The 19,180-nt window shown below is 30.0% G+C and overlaps 2 protein-coding genes and 1 non-coding gene across 8 annotated transcripts; 1 reads left to right on the top strand and 2 right to left on the bottom strand.

The window, feature by feature from the left end:
• Positions 1 to 2,363: 2,363 nt before the first annotated feature.
• LOC129900208 (transcription factor VIP1-like) lies at positions 2,364 to 4,997 on the bottom strand. The gene is made up of 4 exons (XM_055975136.1): positions 4,831 to 4,997; positions 4,273 to 4,363; positions 2,822 to 2,948; positions 2,364 to 2,542 (listed from the first exon to the last, which is right to left on the bottom strand). The coding sequence occupies exons 1-4, from the start codon at positions 4,995 to 4,997 to the stop codon at positions 2,364 to 2,366; spliced, it is 564 nt and encodes a 187-aa protein (XP_055831111.1).
• Positions 4,998 to 13,178: 8,181 nt separating this feature from the next.
• LOC129901142 (SAGA-associated factor 11) lies at positions 13,179 to 16,670 on the top strand. 6 transcript variants are annotated; one of them, XM_055976263.1, is made up of 5 exons: positions 13,179 to 13,379; positions 14,951 to 15,080; positions 15,184 to 15,295; positions 15,737 to 16,048; positions 16,146 to 16,670. In XM_055976263.1, exons 3-5 carry the CDS (start codon positions 15,257 to 15,259, stop codon positions 16,320 to 16,322), a joined length of 528 nt encoding a protein of 175 aa, XP_055832238.1. In that variant the 5' UTR covers positions 13,179 to 13,379; positions 14,951 to 15,080; positions 15,184 to 15,256; the 3' UTR covers positions 16,323 to 16,670. The 6 variants fall into 6 exon arrangements, with proteins under 6 accessions (XP_055832238.1, XP_055832239.1, XP_055832236.1 ...); XM_055976264.1 differs by having other exon boundaries at positions 13,179 to 13,442; positions 14,951 to 15,075; XM_055976261.1 differs by having other exon boundaries at positions 13,179 to 13,442.
• A 287-nt stretch (positions 16,671 to 16,957) lies between these two features.
• LOC129901902 (U5 spliceosomal RNA) lies at positions 16,958 to 17,074 on the bottom strand. Its single transcript, XR_008769988.1, has one exon. It is a non-coding gene; the product is annotated as a U5 spliceosomal RNA (small nuclear RNA).
• Between the last annotated feature and the right edge of the window lie 2,106 nt (positions 17,075 to 19,180).

Genomic DNA, 19,180 nt, shown 5'->3' with positions numbered 1-19,180 from the left:
TGATCAAGCTAAGATAGTATTAAAAGCATTTCTAGGGAGTTGGATATAGACACCCCTTGCTTGAAGGATCCATTTTAATTCAATTCATCTTTGATGTTTGAATAACTGCCACCAGCTATATTGGTAAATGGTTAATAAACAGTCATTCTTTAGGGTTAATTTGTATTCTTTTCTCATTGTTTGGATATTGAGGTATAGTAAAAACCTGCTCGTACTCAGGTATTAGACCAAAAAAGTGACTTGTCACTTGAAAACTAAAGTGAAAATTCATTTATAAAAGACATATAGGTTTTGTATTTGTTGGTTTGATATAAACACCGGGTGTTGGTAAGTATTATATACGCAACGAGGCATTTGAGATTTTGAGGTTCAAGAAGAAGCAGTCTACATAAATTATAAGGAACATTGTTCTCTTCATTGAATCACTATTACTTGTCTTAATTGACTGGAAGCACATTCATGGTCCTCCATCTTAATGATCTTTGATGTTGTAGCGGCTAAATTGTAGCATTTGCGCCGTAGCTCGGTTATTATTAATATTGTGGCATTGAAAATGCTGTAGTAATAAATTTATATGAATGAATTTGAATTATATACCACAAGTGTACTTTAATTAATTGGTTGTAACATACCATTTGTCGTTTCTTTTTAGGTTTTATATTCATATGTATGCATTACACAAATGTTATTTATAATCATCCTTCACTAAGTAACTATCACGTAAACTAAAGATTCTTTACGCTATCGATCATAACTGTATTATGTTATAACGATGCAACACTTGAAAGTAAAAAAAAAAGAAGAAGATAGTATTAAACTGTGCAAAGCAGTAACATTGATTTGTCAAATTTCAGTCATTACGCCCACCTTTTACTCTGTTCACGGTTAGCTGGGAATGAGACAGAAGGTTCGATTTCATTTATTTCTTTTGTCTTGCACCTTTCACTAAACAAAATCTCTTCCACGAGCTAGTAAGGAAGAAGACCTTGTTGGCTATTCCTTATTCTTGATAACATGAGATAGATAGATTACGAAATCTCTTAATTTCACCACTTTTGAAAAGAACATCATATAATTGGTCTTATCCTTCTCAAGATGTGAAAGCTAAGAAATATCCATTAGATAAAAAAATTTAGTTTGATCACTATAAGAGATATTTATCATATAGTATGGTAGCTTTTCCCTTCAAACAAGAACAATTGGTTAGATATAAAGATTGTTGGATCAAGGGAACATGGGCTTTATATCCATTTGCCATTCAAAAAGAAAGCAAGTAGCATGTGGTGTCTTTTTCTTTTTCACTTCTTTTTGAAAAGAAACAAACTTTGCTCGTCTTTAGTAGTACCTACATTTTTGATGCACTTCCTCCAATGTTGAGGACGCGTGTCCAAAAATGTGCTTGAGGTCCATTAAATTAACTCACGAAGTAAGAATTGTTAAAAATTAAAAATAATGACATTTTTTGTGTCATTTAATTTTAAATAAAATTTTCATATTAGCGTTAATAATCCGATTTTATATCCACAAAAATTATTATGATATATTTTAAATCATAATTTTTTAAGTTTTTTTAAAAAATCTTTGTGACTAGTCTAGCATTTTTATATAAAGTGGGATGAAGGAAGTACTCCCTCCTCCGTTCATTTTTATTCGTTTAGTTTAGATTTTTCACATTTTTTAAGAGATAATAATTGATGTGAGTATTTTATTACAATACATATTAATTGTGAAAAATAATGAGAATATGTAATTAATACGAGGAGTTAAATATTAAAAAATATATTTTTTTCCTATGATATTAAAAATATATCATAATGGATAAATAAAAATGAGTGGAAAATAACTTTTAAGCATATTGCATGGAAAAAAGATGGTCTATGAGGTAGAGCTATAGACCAAAATTGTGTACAATATAAATCATAAATGTAAATATGTAATGTCAGCTATAGCCCATTTCTCCTACGGCCTTCCACTTAGAAATGACAAACATTGATACTAATACTTCATCCGTTTTTATTTATATATCACCATTTTAAATTTCACATATATTAAAATACTAAGTAAATTTACTATTTCATTCTTATTTAATATTTTTTTGAAAGCAAATTTTCAATTAATGAACATGAATTAATTTATTTTGATTAATTAATATAACCAATGGACCTGAATTATTTAGAAATTAAAAAATCCATAAAGATCACCAAGTATTCAACATTGTTTTAAGATATTCAAATAATGAAAATTTGACCCTTCTTAAATTGCACATGAAAAAAATCATAACTTCAACCCCCCCAATCCCCACACCAAACCCAAATAGAAAAGGAATAATCCCACAAAGATTGCAACAATATTTGATGATTAGTTCACATGTCATCATTCATGGGTGGATAAAAGTCCATGGCATCAAAATTGAGATACTGGTCAATGTCTATTTCTGCAGTTGATTCTGACTCATAAAAGTTGAAACTTTGTCTCTCAATCTCCCGAGCCTTTGCAAGTTCCTTAAGCCTCTTCAATTCAAGTTTCAACTCTTCAGTTTGTACTGCAATCGACGGCGATTGAAGTCAAGATTTAAAGTTTATTAAATTCTTGATTTTAGCTAGTTATAAATCTTCTTTAACTTATTAGGTTCTAAATGAGTAATAATTTGTACATACTTGATGATGTTTACGTATTAATTATATATAACAATTCTTAATATTAATTATCGTATAATAATCTATTGTTTAATTAAAATTTCTATATTATAGTATAATTGCCACATAAGTAGAAAGTGAAATAATAAAAAACTTTTTTATGGGAGAGGAGATATATAATATACCAGTGTGTAAATTAGATTTGGCAGTGACGCTATCCAATTGTGCTTGCAACATATCATTCTCCATCAGCAATTTCTTTTTATTGTCTTTCATATTTTCTATTTCTGATCCCGCCCAAGCTATGGTGTCCTGCACCAATACATATATGAACCAAATTATTAGCGTTAATTATTGTAGATCACTCAACCTATTGATATTGGAAAATCCAACAAATTCTTATGCACCCCGAGAGTGATTCATTCGACATCTATTCATCAATAAAAATATTTTGAATTATTAATTAATTGTTTCCGATTCATCAGATCTTACCTTTTTTGAAAGGAGTCAATAAAAAGTAAAAATATGGACTAACTTAAACTAATTTAAAACTTAAATAGAATTTTCTAATCTTACTTATTATGAGTCTTTGCTAAATACTTCAACTATTTAAATCACAAAGTTACAATTGGTCAAATGATATGAAAGGAATTAATTACTAGTCTCCTTTGAAATAAGACTATTTTTTTTTAATTCAAATTTAACTAGTGAATCGAACAGGGATTCAATTTTATTTGTTTATGGGTGAAACATAAGAAAGAAAAAAGAATTATATATCTTATTCTTATCAAAATTTCACTTATAATATTACACTTGATATATTATTGAACGTACACTTAGCCTAGTGGTTAATTTAATTTATATCCAAGCAAGGTCACATGTTTGAAACGTGTGTGCACATAATTTCTCATTTAATTAACAAATGAGTTTTGATGAGACATCATTTTGATCGAGACTCATTCTTTTTCCTTTTTTTTAATTTTTTTTTTGTTATCCTAGAGTTATGAAGTTGACTTCAAATTAAGCATTAAATCTGCAAGCGTATGTAATTAATTTGTGTCATCGACATCATTAGCAATTTAGCATACCAGGTTCGAAAAATTGAATTAAAAAACTCATAAAAATAATTATATAAAGAATGTATTTGAGTAGCTAGAAATTTATATGATTCAATTTGTTATTGTGATTTATTTATTTATTGAGAAAAATTACGTGGATAAGCAAATATATACTAATTAATTAGTTAACATAGCTATAATTTAATTAAATTACTATTCGTCACTAACTTACAATCATAATTAAGTAGCTCACGTCCAAAATTTATATAATTTGGCTTCCAATTGTATAAATTCAAAATTTGTATAATTTGATTTCTAATTTTATAAAATCAAAATTTTCCTAATTATATAAATCTAGAATTTGTATATACTTATCCTAGCTTGTATATAATTATCATGTTGATATATTTGATTTATATAAGTTCTAAAAAATTACTACATATATAAATAAATTTTTTATATATACTTACTTTATTTATATATTGACAATAACTCATGCAAAAATGCCTATAACAAACATAAATATAGATACGAAGCGTACTGAAATAATGAATTGAGAAACCATTTGAAATTATTACCTGTAGATCTTTGACTTTCTTTTCCAATTCGGCTGTGTATTCAATCTTTTTGATCCTGGATCTTTGTGCTGACAGCCTATTTGACATTATCCTATAATAAAGTCACAAATTCAAAAAATAAAATAAAATAATCTAGTCTTAACACATAAAATCTTATAAAAACGAAATAAAATATTATTTATCAGACAACTAGAAAACATGAATTTTTGATGGAGTTCTCTGATTGGATCAAATCCATTAAAAGTTGGCTTGTTAAAAATATTTTTGATGGGCTTTTCATTGAAATTTCAAATTAGTCATAAATTTATAATTTTCTCTTTGAAAAAATAATTATCTAGTCTTGACATATATCACAATCTTAAAATCAAAGGAAAGTCTAATTATTTATCGCACAACTAGGGAAAAAATAAATTTTTGATCTAATTCGTTGAATTCGCCTGGTCAAATCATTTCCAATGAAATTTTCATCAAAAATTTTAAATGTCAATTAAAAATTCACATTTTTTAAAATGACGTCAATAAAAAAATCGCGCGCACACATATATATAAATATAACACCTTTTTAGCTTCTTCAAATCCACATTTGGGTCTACTTGACCATATTTGAGTTCATTATTCATTGCTTCTTTCAGGGTTGGAATCTTATTAATTGGTTCATCTTGAGTTGGAGTTTTTAAGCACAAATCCAAATCAAGCTCATCAGATCCTTTTCGTTTCTCATCCATTTTTCCTTCATGAATTTTGTTGAATCACCTAAGGAACAATGAATAAAGAATTCAAAAAAAGAAAAATAATTAGCATTTTTTAAATAAATAAATAAATTATGAAGTACATGAACTGATGTATGTATACCTCTAATTAAAAAACGCTTCTTTAGATTTTAAGTGAGGTTACAAATTATAACTAAATGTCTTTATATAGAGACTGAAAATGCTTCTTTTTTTCACTTGGACAGCCTGTCGTGCAGTAAACTAGATTTCATATGATTCGAATCTTTTTGATTAAAAGGTAAATAATTTAATAATGTGCTATATATCTTTTTATTTATTTATTTATATATATATAATTAAGGAAATCATAGGAGACAAGCATTTTAAATATTATTTTTTTTAAAAACACGGTGAATAGTATATTTATAGTAATGTTTTGAAAATTTTCAAAATTTTTTAAAAAAAAAATTGAAGGAGAAGGGTACTTGGTAAGAAATTCAAATTAGTATTGTTGTGTCAAGACTAAAGCCGCAATATGAGTTAGGTTTGTTGGATTGGTTCGGTCCAACACGTGATTTGATAGGATTGAGCTAAAATTTTTAGAGTCCATTTAAGAATATGACTTTTTAGTCCGCTTTGTGTCCGAATAAAAATAATAAAAATATAAAGTAGAAAATTAAGAATTATGAGGACTCCAAATACAAAATCTACTTAAACTTTTAAACCATCATATAAATACAATGTTCAAAAAAACTCAAATATTATCAAAGATATTTGCATAAAATGACAATGATTTTAGATTGAAGCTATACAATCAAATCTTTACTTGAAATCAAATTTAATAAGTATTGTTAAAATTATTTTTTCGTAGATTTGAGACTTGAACATTTGTTAACAAGTAATAACACTTTGTAATATTGTCTAAGTAAGATTTATATTAACATTGTAAAATTAGAATTCAAATAAATTTTTTTTATAAGAATATATGTTTTTTTGTAAAATGTTAGTTGGCCCGGTGTGGCCTGCATCCCACATAGTAATGAATTGGGATGACTAATTTCTGGCCCACCAAAATAATCAACTAGGCGTGGCCCGTTAAAATTCAAAGCCCGTATGAATTAACTCAATGAGTTGATCAGCTCATTTTAACCGTTCTAATTAGGACATTGTCTAAACATGATAGAAAGTTGATTAAATGACATAGAAGTTATTTATATCCAATTTTGGATTATTTCATTTTTTTCATCCTAATTACTTATGTGATACTAATCAAATAAATTTAAGTGACTTTTTTTTAATTAAAAAAATAGCGACTTTCATGATATTTAGATAATGAATTTGGTAATATAAAATAAATTCAAGCGATTATCTACCATAACACACATGTTTCAGATTGTAAACTCATTTTGTCGTAATCTTTTTTTTTTTTTTTAATCACGCCTTAACTTTATTATTGGTGTTGACTCATTAAAATGGGGTGCTGACTCGTTAAAATGTGTCTTTGACTCATTAAAAGGCGGCGCTAATTGTCTATGGACATTTATTTACATCACCCCTCCACACCATCCGCTTCATCTCAATGCATCTGAATCCCTGTCTTTCATGAGCGTTCGCCCTTCGCTAGTCGATATAATGTCAACGCTAATTAAAATATATAATTTAAAATATTAATACTAATAAAGATTACATGGATGAATTTCATTTGCCCTAAATCAGATTTGTCTAGAGTACATACATTTTAGTTTGTTGCTTAAAATTAAAGTATCTTGAGAGGTCTATTTATCAATGGTCACCTCAACTAATGATTATTATTTTAGAAAGAAATTCTTTTTTTGATCTATTTTTTTAAACGAAGAAATGACTTTCTAAGATAATAAATATTAGTTGAGTAACTATCTGATAAATCAACTCAAGTTTGTTAGTATTATTTTGAATTGTTATTCTCATTTGTTTAAAATTTGATTTTACAAGAAGCAAATACAACGAGTGCCCATGGTTATAGAATCTTTAAGAGATTATCTTTAACAAGTAATAACAACATTTTATTGAAATTAGTTAGTACAACTCCTATCTCTCACTCTTAAAAATTGTGAAAAGAAAAGCTCTCACAAATGAGGTATTTTTGTGTGAATATTTTCATAACCAATCTGTCCATAATCATCAATCACCATCACTAACAACCTCTGTCATCACAATCATCACCATCACTATTGTCAACCACAAGTCATTACTGCCAACCACATGTGTCATCACAATCCACTGACAACCATCACTATTGCCAGTCAATTGCTATGACACCTACCATCTCCATCGCTATTCACTACCATCATTATGTCCAATTGCCGCGATACTTACCACCTCCATTTCTATTCACCACTAGCATTTCATCCAATTCCTGCTACCAACTCTACCTTTACCATTGCAACTAGTGTCACCGACAATTCCACTAACACCATCATCAACTATGAGCATACATTCTTCAGCCATCACCATGAACACTGTCAATTACTAATATCAATCGATTCCACAATTACTATCCTTTGCACCAAAAAAGTGGAAAGCAAATATGTCACAAATTAAACAAGAAACATATATTTTTTATGCAAAAAAGAGAAAATTTTAAAGCTACTACCTTTGAAAACCTTATTATAATGAATCAATAAAAAGAATAATCTAGGCCAAGTACATAAACACCCCTTGAAATCTACATCAATTTTTATTTTGATATTTATCTAATATTTGAATGTACTGATTAAACACTCTATTTTATAACTAGGATATACGATTAAATATATGGCTTGTTAATACAATTAAATATTTGGCTTGTTAATAAGTTTCATTGACTAGAAATAGAAGATTAGTGAATGTACCGCTTTTAATTTACTTTTAAGACATTAAACATTATCTTACCTCAAAGTAAAAATTATCTTATATCAAAATCAATCTATTTGGATTGAGAGAATCCAGATAAATCACGTTCATTATGTGAAATATCGAAAGTTTTGATATATATAGATCTTCTACATGTCATTAATATCTCATTGAGTTAGACAAAACATAATTAAAAATGGTGTGAGTTAACCACCTTGTTGCCCTTATCATCTTTCTTTTAAAGCTATAGAGGCTCACTTCAAACTCAATTACTTTGTCTTGGAGTTTTAAATACCACCACTCAAATTGTCAAAAAAAATTCATGGTCACAAATTTTTTCTACTTTTGCCGATAAAAATTATTTTGTCAATTTTAAGAAAGGATGTATTTAAATATAAACGTTATATGAATAGTTTAGGACTTATATGTTGTACGTTAATCTCGAAAAATCTACATATTAAATTAAAAGATGACACTTTAAGGCACATAACATTGAAATCATACTTAAAAGTAACATTGCAATACCTACTCAAGTTTATTATGAAGAATTGCATGTCGTAGTAGGTCAGCTTAATCAGATGATATAAAAAAATTGATGTACTATAATAAACATAACTTAAAACTCATTTTCAAATGTTACTAGGAATTAAAAGATTCATAAAGACCAAGTATATATAACATTAATTTCGATAATTCAATAATAAAAAATTGACCCTTCTTAAATTTTACAACGAAAATTTATAACTTCAACACCCCTCACCCCCTCACCCAACATCCCCTCAACTAAACGAAAAAGAAAATTAATTATTCAACAATAATTCATAGCAACAATATTTGTTGACTAGTTCACATATGGTCATTCTTGGGTGGAAAAAAGTTGATGGCGTCTAAGTTGAGATATTGGTCTATCCCTGCAGCTGATTCAGAGTCATAAGAGTTAGAATTTCTCCCCCTCAATCTCCATATGCTCTTCATCTTTCTGAGCCTTTGTCAGTTCCTTAAGTCTCTTTAACTCAACTTTCAACTCTTCAGTTTGCGCTGCAAATTAGGCAAGCGGAATCAATATTTCAAGCTTATTAGATTCTAAAAGTAATAATTTATACATATTCAATGAATTTTTTAAAACAAAATATATAAAATTTGAATCAAATCTACCGAGTTTGGTTGAACCTACAACAAACAATATGCTAGCACTGTTGCAATAAAAGTTTGGTATGTAAGCCATAAAGAAAGAAAAAAAATTAGAACGACTAATGCATGAAACGTCTTGTTATTGATACAAAGTAATTTCTGCATTACGTTATGAGAAAATTCGTGTACTATTATTTTACGTAATAATCACATCATTATTAATCACTATATAATAATTAATTATTATTGTTATTTAATTATCACATGAATAGTTTCTATATTATAATTCATGCATAAATATAAAGTGAAAAAAACTATTTTTTTGAGAGAGAATATATAGATATACCATTGCGCAAATTAGAATTGTGAGTGATGCTATCCAATTGTTCTTGCAATATTTCATTCTCCAGCTGCAACTTCTTTTCCTTATCTTTCACATTTTCTATTTCTAATCCCACCAAAGCTATTGTATCCTGCACCAATACATATAAGAAATAAATTATTAGCGCTAATAATAGTGAAACAATCAATCTATTGATATTGGAAGACCCACAAAATTATTAGCACTAATTATAGTAAAACAATCAGCCTACCGATATTGGAAGACCCAACAGACTCTTATGCACCTTGAGTGAATCATGTCATTTGGCATAACTTCATCAAATTTATTTAATTATGTGTGAAATGTATATAAGAAAGAAAAAAGAATTATATATAATTCGGTATGCCTAATCTAGTGTATCGAAAACAAACTCATCCATCTTATAAAAATAGGATTAAGATTTGTGTATATTTTATAGCCTTTTTAAATTTTATTTATGCAATTATATTGAATATGTTATTATAAATGCTTAGTCTAGTATTTATTTAAATTTATGTCCAGGCATGGACACATGTTCGAAACGTGTGCACTGAATTCCTCATTTAACCAATGAGTCCACTTCTTTAAATGCTAGAATTATCTAAAACTATATTTGTGCATGTCATTGAGTTTAACAAAACCAATCAAGAAAAAAAATTAATCAATCAAACTATCATTCAAATAAAAAAAATTGACGTAGACTTTTATTATCTGAAGATCTTGGACCTTCTTTTCCAATTTAGTTGCGTATTCAACTCTCCTGGTCCTGGTCCTTTGGGCAGACAATCGATTTGATATCGTTCTATAATAAAAGTGGCATTTTCGTAAGAGACAAATAATTATCTTGTCTTAACAAATTTAAATATTAGAAAATAAAAAAAAAATTATTTACACGCAACTAGAAAAAAGATTTTCTAATCGAATCCATTGACAATTAACTTGTTGAAATTGTTTTTAACGGACTTTTCATAGAAAATTTCAGAAGTTAGTAAAAAACTTACATTTTTAAAGTAATGTCATTGGAAAAAAGAATTGTCTGGTCTTTACATATACAATCATGATATAAAAATAAATGAAAATATTATATATGAAAACTAGAAAAAAGACATTAATTTCTGTAAAATCCGTTAAAAATTAGCTTGTTAAAATCATTTTCGATGGATTGTTTACTTAAAATTCCAAACATTAGTCAGCCATTCACATTTCTTTAAAATAGTGGCAATTAAAAAAATACACATATAATTGCATACCTTCTCAATTTCTTCAAGTCCACATTGGGATCGACTTGTCCATGCTTGAGTTCAAAATTCATAGCTTCTTCAAGAGTTGGAATTCTATTAACTAATTCATACTCAATTGGAGTATTAAGAGACAAATTCAAATTAGGCTCATCGATCAGATCTTTTTCGTTTCTCATTCATTTTTTCTTCCATAAATTTTATTGAATCACCTAAGAAATAATTAATAAAACCCCCCAAAAAGAAAATAATTAGCTAAAAAGGAAAAAAACGTGATAAAGAAAGTGAATTATGAAGTGCATTAACTAATATATGTATGCCTCTAAATAAAGAATACTTCTTTTGATTTGTTGTGATGTTGCAATGTAATAACTAGATGTCTTTATACAGAAAAAAATTACTTAGACGTACAACCTGTCATGCAGTTAATTAGATTTTATATAATTGAATCTTTTGAATAAAAAGGAAAGAAAATTAATGCAATTAAGAAAATTGTATTAATATTTAGAAATGTACTTACCTAAAAAATTAAATTAATATTATTTTGTCAAGCATTGTCTAGATATCACAAGTAATTGCTTACGTAACATAGAAATTATATTATGTCCATTTTCGCATTGCCGCATTTATTTCCTCTAACAACTTGATGTGGTACTAATTAAATAAAGTTGAGTGACTTTTCAAATTTTAAAAATAGTGACTTTCATGACATTGGTACTATTAAATAAAATTTGAGTGATTATCTATAATAACACGTTTCTCATAGTAAATATGTTTTATCTTTTTTTATTATATTAATTACACCTTAATCTCGTTAAAAATCGACGCTAACTATCTATTGACATTTATTTTATATCACCCACCACACTATTACATTGCATTGCGTTTTTAGGGATTGAATCCACGTCCTTTACGAGCGATCGCCCTTCTCTCATCGTCCATGTTACATGTATTGATGGATTACCTAAGCCCCAAAACATATTTTGCGGAGATTATCTGCATTTTATTTTGTTGTTTGAAATTTAAGTATTTTGAAAAATTTATTTCTTAGATAGTCACTTAACTAATAGTTATTATCTCAGAAAGTCATTTTTTTTCTTCTTGATTTTAATTTTATTTTACAAAGAAAATGACTTTATGAGATAATAATTATTAGTTGAATAACTATTTGAGAAATTAACTCAAGTTTGTAAGCATCATTTTGAAATATTATTCTCATTTATTTGGAATAATTATACAAGAAGAAAATACCACAAGTGCCCATGGTAATAGAATCTTTAAGTGCTTATCATTCAAAAGTATCAACAACATTTTATTGAAATGTAATACACTCTGATCTCTCGCACAAAAATAGTGAAAAGCCAAGCTTTCACAAACGAGAAACACGCATGTCTTATGCAATAAAATATATATTAAAGTAACTAATTTTGGAAGCCCAATCATGATCATGTTAGTAAAAATACAATATTGGCCAAATTACATAAACGTTCCTCAAAATTGGCATCAATTTTATTTTAATATTTATCTAATGCCTATGTCAGTTGAATGCTCTAGTTTAGTAGGATATACGATTACCACAATGAATGATGGATTGTTTATAAGTTTCATTAACTTTAGTAGAAGAGTAGTGAATGTGCGTTTTGTAATTTACTTTTAAGAACGTAAACATTATCTTGAGTCGAAGTAAAAATATATGATGCTGAAATTATTCTAATTGGATTGAGAGAATCTAAATAAAGCATGCTCCATATTTAAAATATAGAAAATTTTGACACCCATATAGATCTTCTACGTGTCATTAATATCTCATCGAGTTAGATGAAATGTGATAAAAATGACACAAGTTAATCACTTTTCATTCGGAATTTATTTTTGAGCCTACATTTAATTAAAATATAATTGAAGTAACAACAATAGTCAAGTTAATAAGACATGAAGTAATTTTACAATATTATCTACTCAATTAAGCACATCATTTATACAACGATCCAATATGGATGAGATGAATGAACTTATGCCATTATCCCACAAAGCACATCATTTCATTTCTTCACTCATCTCCCGTATAGTTTTTTCCATTGTTCCTCTTTATACATAAAAATAATTTTATCAAATTCAAGATAGGGTGTATTTAGGTATGAATAGTGCAGGAACTATATGTTGTACGTTAATATAGAAAGATGTATGTATTGAATTAAAAGATGACAATTAAGGCAAATAACATTGAAATCATATTGTGTTTTATGCTGTAAACCAATATGGATGAGATGAATGAAGTTTTCCCATTGTCCCACGAAGAGAGGCTAGTTCAATTAAGTGAAATTCTTGGATAGTATCTGGAGATTGTACTTAATAAAATTCAAAATAGTTTTTTTGTTGATAAATACTGTATGATAAATCATAATTTTTATTATATATTTAATATTTTAAATTGTTATAATATTGTTTATATAACTTCTTTATATGTAACTATTGTATTTTTATATAATTTTTAACTAATTACTTATAATATTTTTTATATAATTTATTAATATATATATATATATATATATATATATTTTTAATTCACACCTAACATTAATTAGTTATATTCTCTCACTCTGAAATCTGAATCAAGAAATCTATGTTGGGACGGAAGGAAGAGTACCAGTACTAAAAAGGTTTTCTCGAATGGGCCTATCAAGTTAGCACACGTGGCAGTTCACATAGTAGCCGCCCGTAGAGCTCTAAACACCCGAACCGACCCGACCCAAACACCGAAGCCCATCGTCCCTTCCGCTCCTGTTCCCAAATCAGGTACGAAAATTCCCAACTCTTTTTCTGTTGAAGCTCTTTACGAACAATCTTCCTTCTTGATCTGTAAGTTTTTTCTTTATGTTTATTGCATATATTTACTAGATTTGGCAGGGATTTTAATAAAATTTCAGATCGAATGTGGAACAGTCTGATTAAATTAATTTTGAATTAAGGTTTAATTGATTGATTGATGCTTGATCATGGTTGAGATCCACTTTAAACTTCTAAATTAATCTAAATCAAAATCAGCTGATGGGTTAAGTTTGTATGAGCCGAATCATGTATGTTAGTGGGCGAGTTTAATTTGTCAAATAATAGTTTTTTGTTGTAGCTTAATTGAGCTGGGGAAAAAGGGTGTCTGCCCTTGCTTTATGTTTTTTGTATTGATACTAGGATTGGTATCTTCAAATTTCTTGCAAATTTAGTTGTTGGTAATGCTCTAGTACTGCTGTTCACTAGTCAGACTGTGTGATAATGATGACCAGAGGATGTAACTCGAGAAAATCACGAATCCATTTGTTCGTTAAGACTGTATTTTCATTTCGCATATAGCATGTACATGATGCAATTGCAGTTTACTGAGTACATGACGTTAGATAGGAGGTTATGGAGGACACAAATTAGGATAGGAGGTTAGGTAATAGAGCGTTGTCTTGCTTATCTTTCCATACTGATAATCGTAATGTTTCTCCAGTAGTTTCTTGTCCTTCAAATTTTGTTACTATCTCTTGTACTTTGATTAACACACTACTTTATTATAGTTGTCGTTCCTTTTTTTCCAGGATGCTTTGTTTTATTTTCTGTAGTATTTTTCCATGATTTCTTCATTTTAGTTATTTCTTTTCGATATGTTTTGATATGCTTTTCCTTAAGTCGGGAGTCTATTGGAAACAACCTCTCTACCTCCCAAGGTAGGGGTAAGGTCTGTGTACCCTCTCCCCTCCTCTAACCAGACCCCACTTGTGGGATTACACTGATATGTTGTTGTTGTTGTTGTATATAGTGTGTATATATTAAACCAAGAAGATGACATAGCCAGCTCAATTTAGAAACTTCCTTTTAGGCATATTAACTAGAGAAAATCGTGAATCCAACTTGTTTGGGTCTGAGACATAGTTGTTATTTATTATTTAATATTTTTCTCCTATTCTCTTCTTACAAGATAAGGAAAGCAAGATTGAGATGGTTTGAACATGTGAAGAGGATATGTATAGATGCACCAGTGAAGAGCTGTGAGGGGTTTGTTATAGAAGGTACGAGAAGAGGCAGAAGTAGGCCAAAGAAGTATTTGGGAGATGTGAAAAGATAGGATATAGTGCAGTTTTTGGTTACCTAGGACATGACCTTAGATAGGAGTGTGTGGAGGACACATATTAGGGTAGAAGGTTAGCCGGTAGTGTAGTATTGTCTTGCTTAGGTGATTGATGTTTGCCATGGTACTAGTTGTATTATTGTAGTTCTTGTTTTTTATTATTACCATTGTTTTTTATTGTTTTCTATTCTTAGTATTTTGTTTACTATATTTCGATTATCATATTATTTTATTATTGTTCGCGACTCCTTTCTTGTAGACTTTGCACTGGTACCTTGTTACTTGCCATATTCTCTTCACTATCTCCTTCTTATGTGTACCTTGAATCATTGCACTTGAGCCGAGGTCTTTCGGAAACAACCTCTCTACCTCCACGAGGTAGTGGTAAGGTCTGCGTACATTCTAACCTCCCCAGATCTCACTTGTGGAATTTCACTGGGTATGTTGTTATATTTATCTCTTCTTGATCATGTTCTGTTGTTGCCTATCTAGGTTGCAGGTTTTTTTCCTCTGTCGAACCTTTTGGTGTGGATTTTATTGTTCATTCATTTCTGAGGGAAGACTCATGTCGGCACAAAATGAGGATAACATCTCTCAACCACAGGTAATCCACATCTTGAATGAAACCACAAACTTATATTTGCTGGTTATCTTGCTTAATTGCTATAGTGAGTTGTATGCTTAAGTTGTTTCTGAAGGCAATTAGGAGAATCTTGCTATTATTTGACTCTGTTTTCTTCTTCGTGTGGGCATGCATGCTTGCTCTCGTCTTTTCCAGCTTTTCTATTGATTGCATATAGTTTTTGTTTTTATGTTTACTTTACTCTTACATTTCTGTATATCGTTTGTTCCTGCCCTTATTCCCATTGGTGATCAAGGGTGGGGGTGTAGGAAGCAGGGGCGTGGCACTCCTTATTTAAACTTAGTTCCCTTTGTTGTATGCTCACAGTTGGGATATCTTGTATATGGGCGATTTTACTGTATTCTACTTCAGCTCAATCTTGTTGATATGTAACTGCTAGTCTGCCTTGTGATCCATGTGCAGTTGTCCGCTCACATTTTTGATGAGCTTCTTGATTCCATCATTATTGATGTTGCATCCGAGTGTCACCGTGTAGCGAAACTAGGCCTTGATCGTAATTTAGAAGAAGAGGAGGAAGAGCTTCGGTTGTCTGCTCAAGCTCGGGCAAGGGTAGCTGATCCTAGCAACAGTAGTGAAACAAATGGCAAATACGTTGTTGATATATTTGGACAAACCCATCCTCCTGTTGCAAATGAAATATTTCAATGTATGAATTGTGGCCGATCTATCATGGCTGGGCGGTTTGCTCCTCACTTGGAGAAATGCATGGGAAAGGTATATTCTTTCCTATTTCATTACGGAGTCTCAAATTACTTCTCAGCAGTTGATGCAAAATTATTTTCTGTTAATACTTATATGCACTTGGTCTCAGGGGAGGAAGGCCCGTCTTAAGGCAACAAGAAGTAGCACTGCTCAGAACCGGTATACACGAGGCAGTTCTGCTTCAACCTACTCCCCTTATTCAAATCCCACCAGCACAAGTCGATTACCAAATGGAAGTTCCGGCGTTTCAGGTCATGAATACTCTAATGGCTCCTTAGAAGAGTAGTGATATGGCCTTGGATGCAGTGCTGGAGGCTGATTCATCTTCAGGTGAAGGATTGAAATGAGAAGACAACTTGGGACTTCCCTCTGTTGTTTCATCCCTCCCCCATTATCCGGGCCATACAGAAGCAGCTGTACTGGTTTGTCATACAAAGCAGATGTTGCTCATAGTATGGTTTGAAAATAACTGTATGAAAACATGGGTTTCCCCCATGCAAATGTTTATAGTGCACATTGGTGGCTTTCACAAGTCTGAGTTTAGTAGAGATGAATAGCATTGTAAAGGAGATCTCACTGTCTCAATATTCTAGTTGAAAGTTAATGCCTTCATTATCAGTTCTATTCTAGTACATGTTAACCGTGACCCAACTTTGCTAGTGATATTATATGATTTGATCTTTGATTCAAAACGTGGCAATAGAGTGTAAAGTCTCTCTTCTTATATAACACAATGTCACATACATACATCATTTTTTTATGGACATGTCGTCCTCACTCAATTGCACACTAACCTACCTCAAAAGGTAACATCTTTACACAGCATCTCTTTAAAGAGAGATTTAAAACTATAATATTGTTGGGATCCTCAATGAAGAGAACCCCTACAAAAATAGAAAGATTTAAAACTAGAATTGTTGGAATCCTCAATGAAGAGGACCCATCCAAAAATAGGCGTATGCCACTACTTGCAACGCACACACGGTATTCTTTAGTAAAAGGCGAAAGAATAGTTCGCTATGTGTTCATTGCGTGGCTGCGTGAATTGCTGAGAAACGAACGAGCGCATTATATATTCCTTCCAGACTCTCTCTTCTTTGTCTCCATTTCGATGTGGGACTTTCTTCTTACCACGTTTCATACCACTACGGGCCCTGTTATCTATTGGGCTGAGTCCAGAACTTTGAAGGACCCATATTTTGAAGATAGAAGACCATAATGTTTGGCCCATAAGCAATGATCTCAGAGATTTTTTCACCATAAATAATTTATTTTCTTATTATTGCTAATCTGGCTTCTTAATGCCTCTTCCAAGTGGTAAAGTATGTTAATTACTATTTACTATATGATCATTTTTAAAATTTTCCTTAAAAAAGTTAACCTCTACATAATTTGGTTTTATGTGCAGTCCTTTTCAAGATCCTAACTAAAGTAAATAAATATTTGTAGCACGTACATGGGTGGATCTAGAGGGATCGGAGGGTGTTCATCCGAATCTCTCAGCAAAAAATTATATTATATATGTAGAGTAGATTTTTTGTACAAATTTATATATATGTAAATTTTAAACAACATGCGTTTAGTTAGATCAGTGATCCAAAACAAATAAATTGCACCCAAAAATCTAAGATTCGGTTTTTCAAATATATTTTTATTTTTTCACCTTAGTGAAAATGTTGAATCCGTCGCGGTCGTAACTAAAGTAAGCAAACAAAGAAATCTGCTCCATTATCCATTTTACGAAGTTCTCTTCTATCCATATTAATGATTTTAGCATCAATTTTCTGATCTTGACCACTTCAAAAAAGGATTATTTTGTTTTTTTAAAAAAGGAGAATAAAAATTTGTCATACTTATATATTATTGAATACATAGCGTATGGGTAATGGGCCTTATTGCTGCAATGGGAAATAAATGGAACAGTTGACAATGCAGTAAAGCAACTCAAAGAGAGTGAGTTTAATTATTCTTCTTTTATTTATTTTCTTCCTAAACAAAGAGAGGGAGTTGGCTGTTGAATTTATTGCTACTATGAGTCTTATTTTTCAGGTTATTAGTTTCACTAATTTGATTTTTTTTTTGTTATTATCACTATATAAAACAATATAAACAGTTTGATCCATATATAATACTAGTAATATAGACTATAGTGGCATGATATAGATAAATTTAGAATTTAAATTTAATTGGTTCAACCTTTATGTTATAATCATTTTTTTTTGTTTTCCATTTGGTGTTCGGTATCCACATTGGAGCCCGACTAAATCCATATTCGCGCCGGAAAGTCCCACATTGGGGGTAAAGCACTCCGTAACAAAGGTGACTCCGTACATAATCATTATAAATTTAGCATCTAAAATTCAACAAAGTTTTAATGAATTTAAAATAGAATGGATTTCTGATCGGATATCCCATATTTCTAATTATTTGAAATTCACGTTTGTAGTAATATTAGTTTTAATCTACACACATCTTTAATTTAAGATCATAAGATTCAAAATACTTCATTAATTTTTTAAACTTCAATCTCAGTCAAACTAAGACACTTAAATTGGGACGAAGAGAGGAAGTAATAATAAGTAGCCAGGCAGCAGAATTGCCCCTACTTTTCCCCCCATCACTTCCATTATTTGAATTGTTCATTATTGGTCATGTCTTTACAAGATACTCAAACTTCAAACTGGTACTTCAGTGACCTGAAATTAATAACATCACATTTCCACAACCATGGTCTATCAATTATCTTTTTCTTCATCTTAATATTACTTGTTGCCTTCTTTTTCTTCTATTTTGTTTGTAAATTTAACTTCTTTTCTAGTGAAAGTTTGAGCTCATCATCACTACCTAGGGATGCAAATGCAGTTTTGGTACAAATCAACAAGGGGCTTGATGAAGAAACTATTCAAAAGCTCCCTGTTTTCTTATTTGGTGAGACAATATCCAAGTTAGATAGTGTTAAAGAAAGTGATGAATGTCCAATTTGTTTGGGATTATTTGGAGATGATGAAATGGTTAAGTTATTGCCAGATTGTGAACATGTATATCATGTTCAATGTATCGATGAATGGCTAATTGCTCACTCAAATTGTCCTTTATGCCGAGCTTCTCTCCACCTCAACTCATCTATTACAAGTTCCGTAGTCG

Source organism: Solanum dulcamara, chromosome 8 (assembly GCF_947179165.1).
Source record: "Solanum dulcamara chromosome 8, daSolDulc1.2, whole genome shotgun sequence".
NCBI lineage: Eukaryota > Viridiplantae > Streptophyta > Magnoliopsida > Solanales > Solanaceae > Solanum > Solanum dulcamara.
Note: the sequence above shows the minus strand (reverse complement) of the source record. Positions and strands in the feature narration are given on the sequence as shown.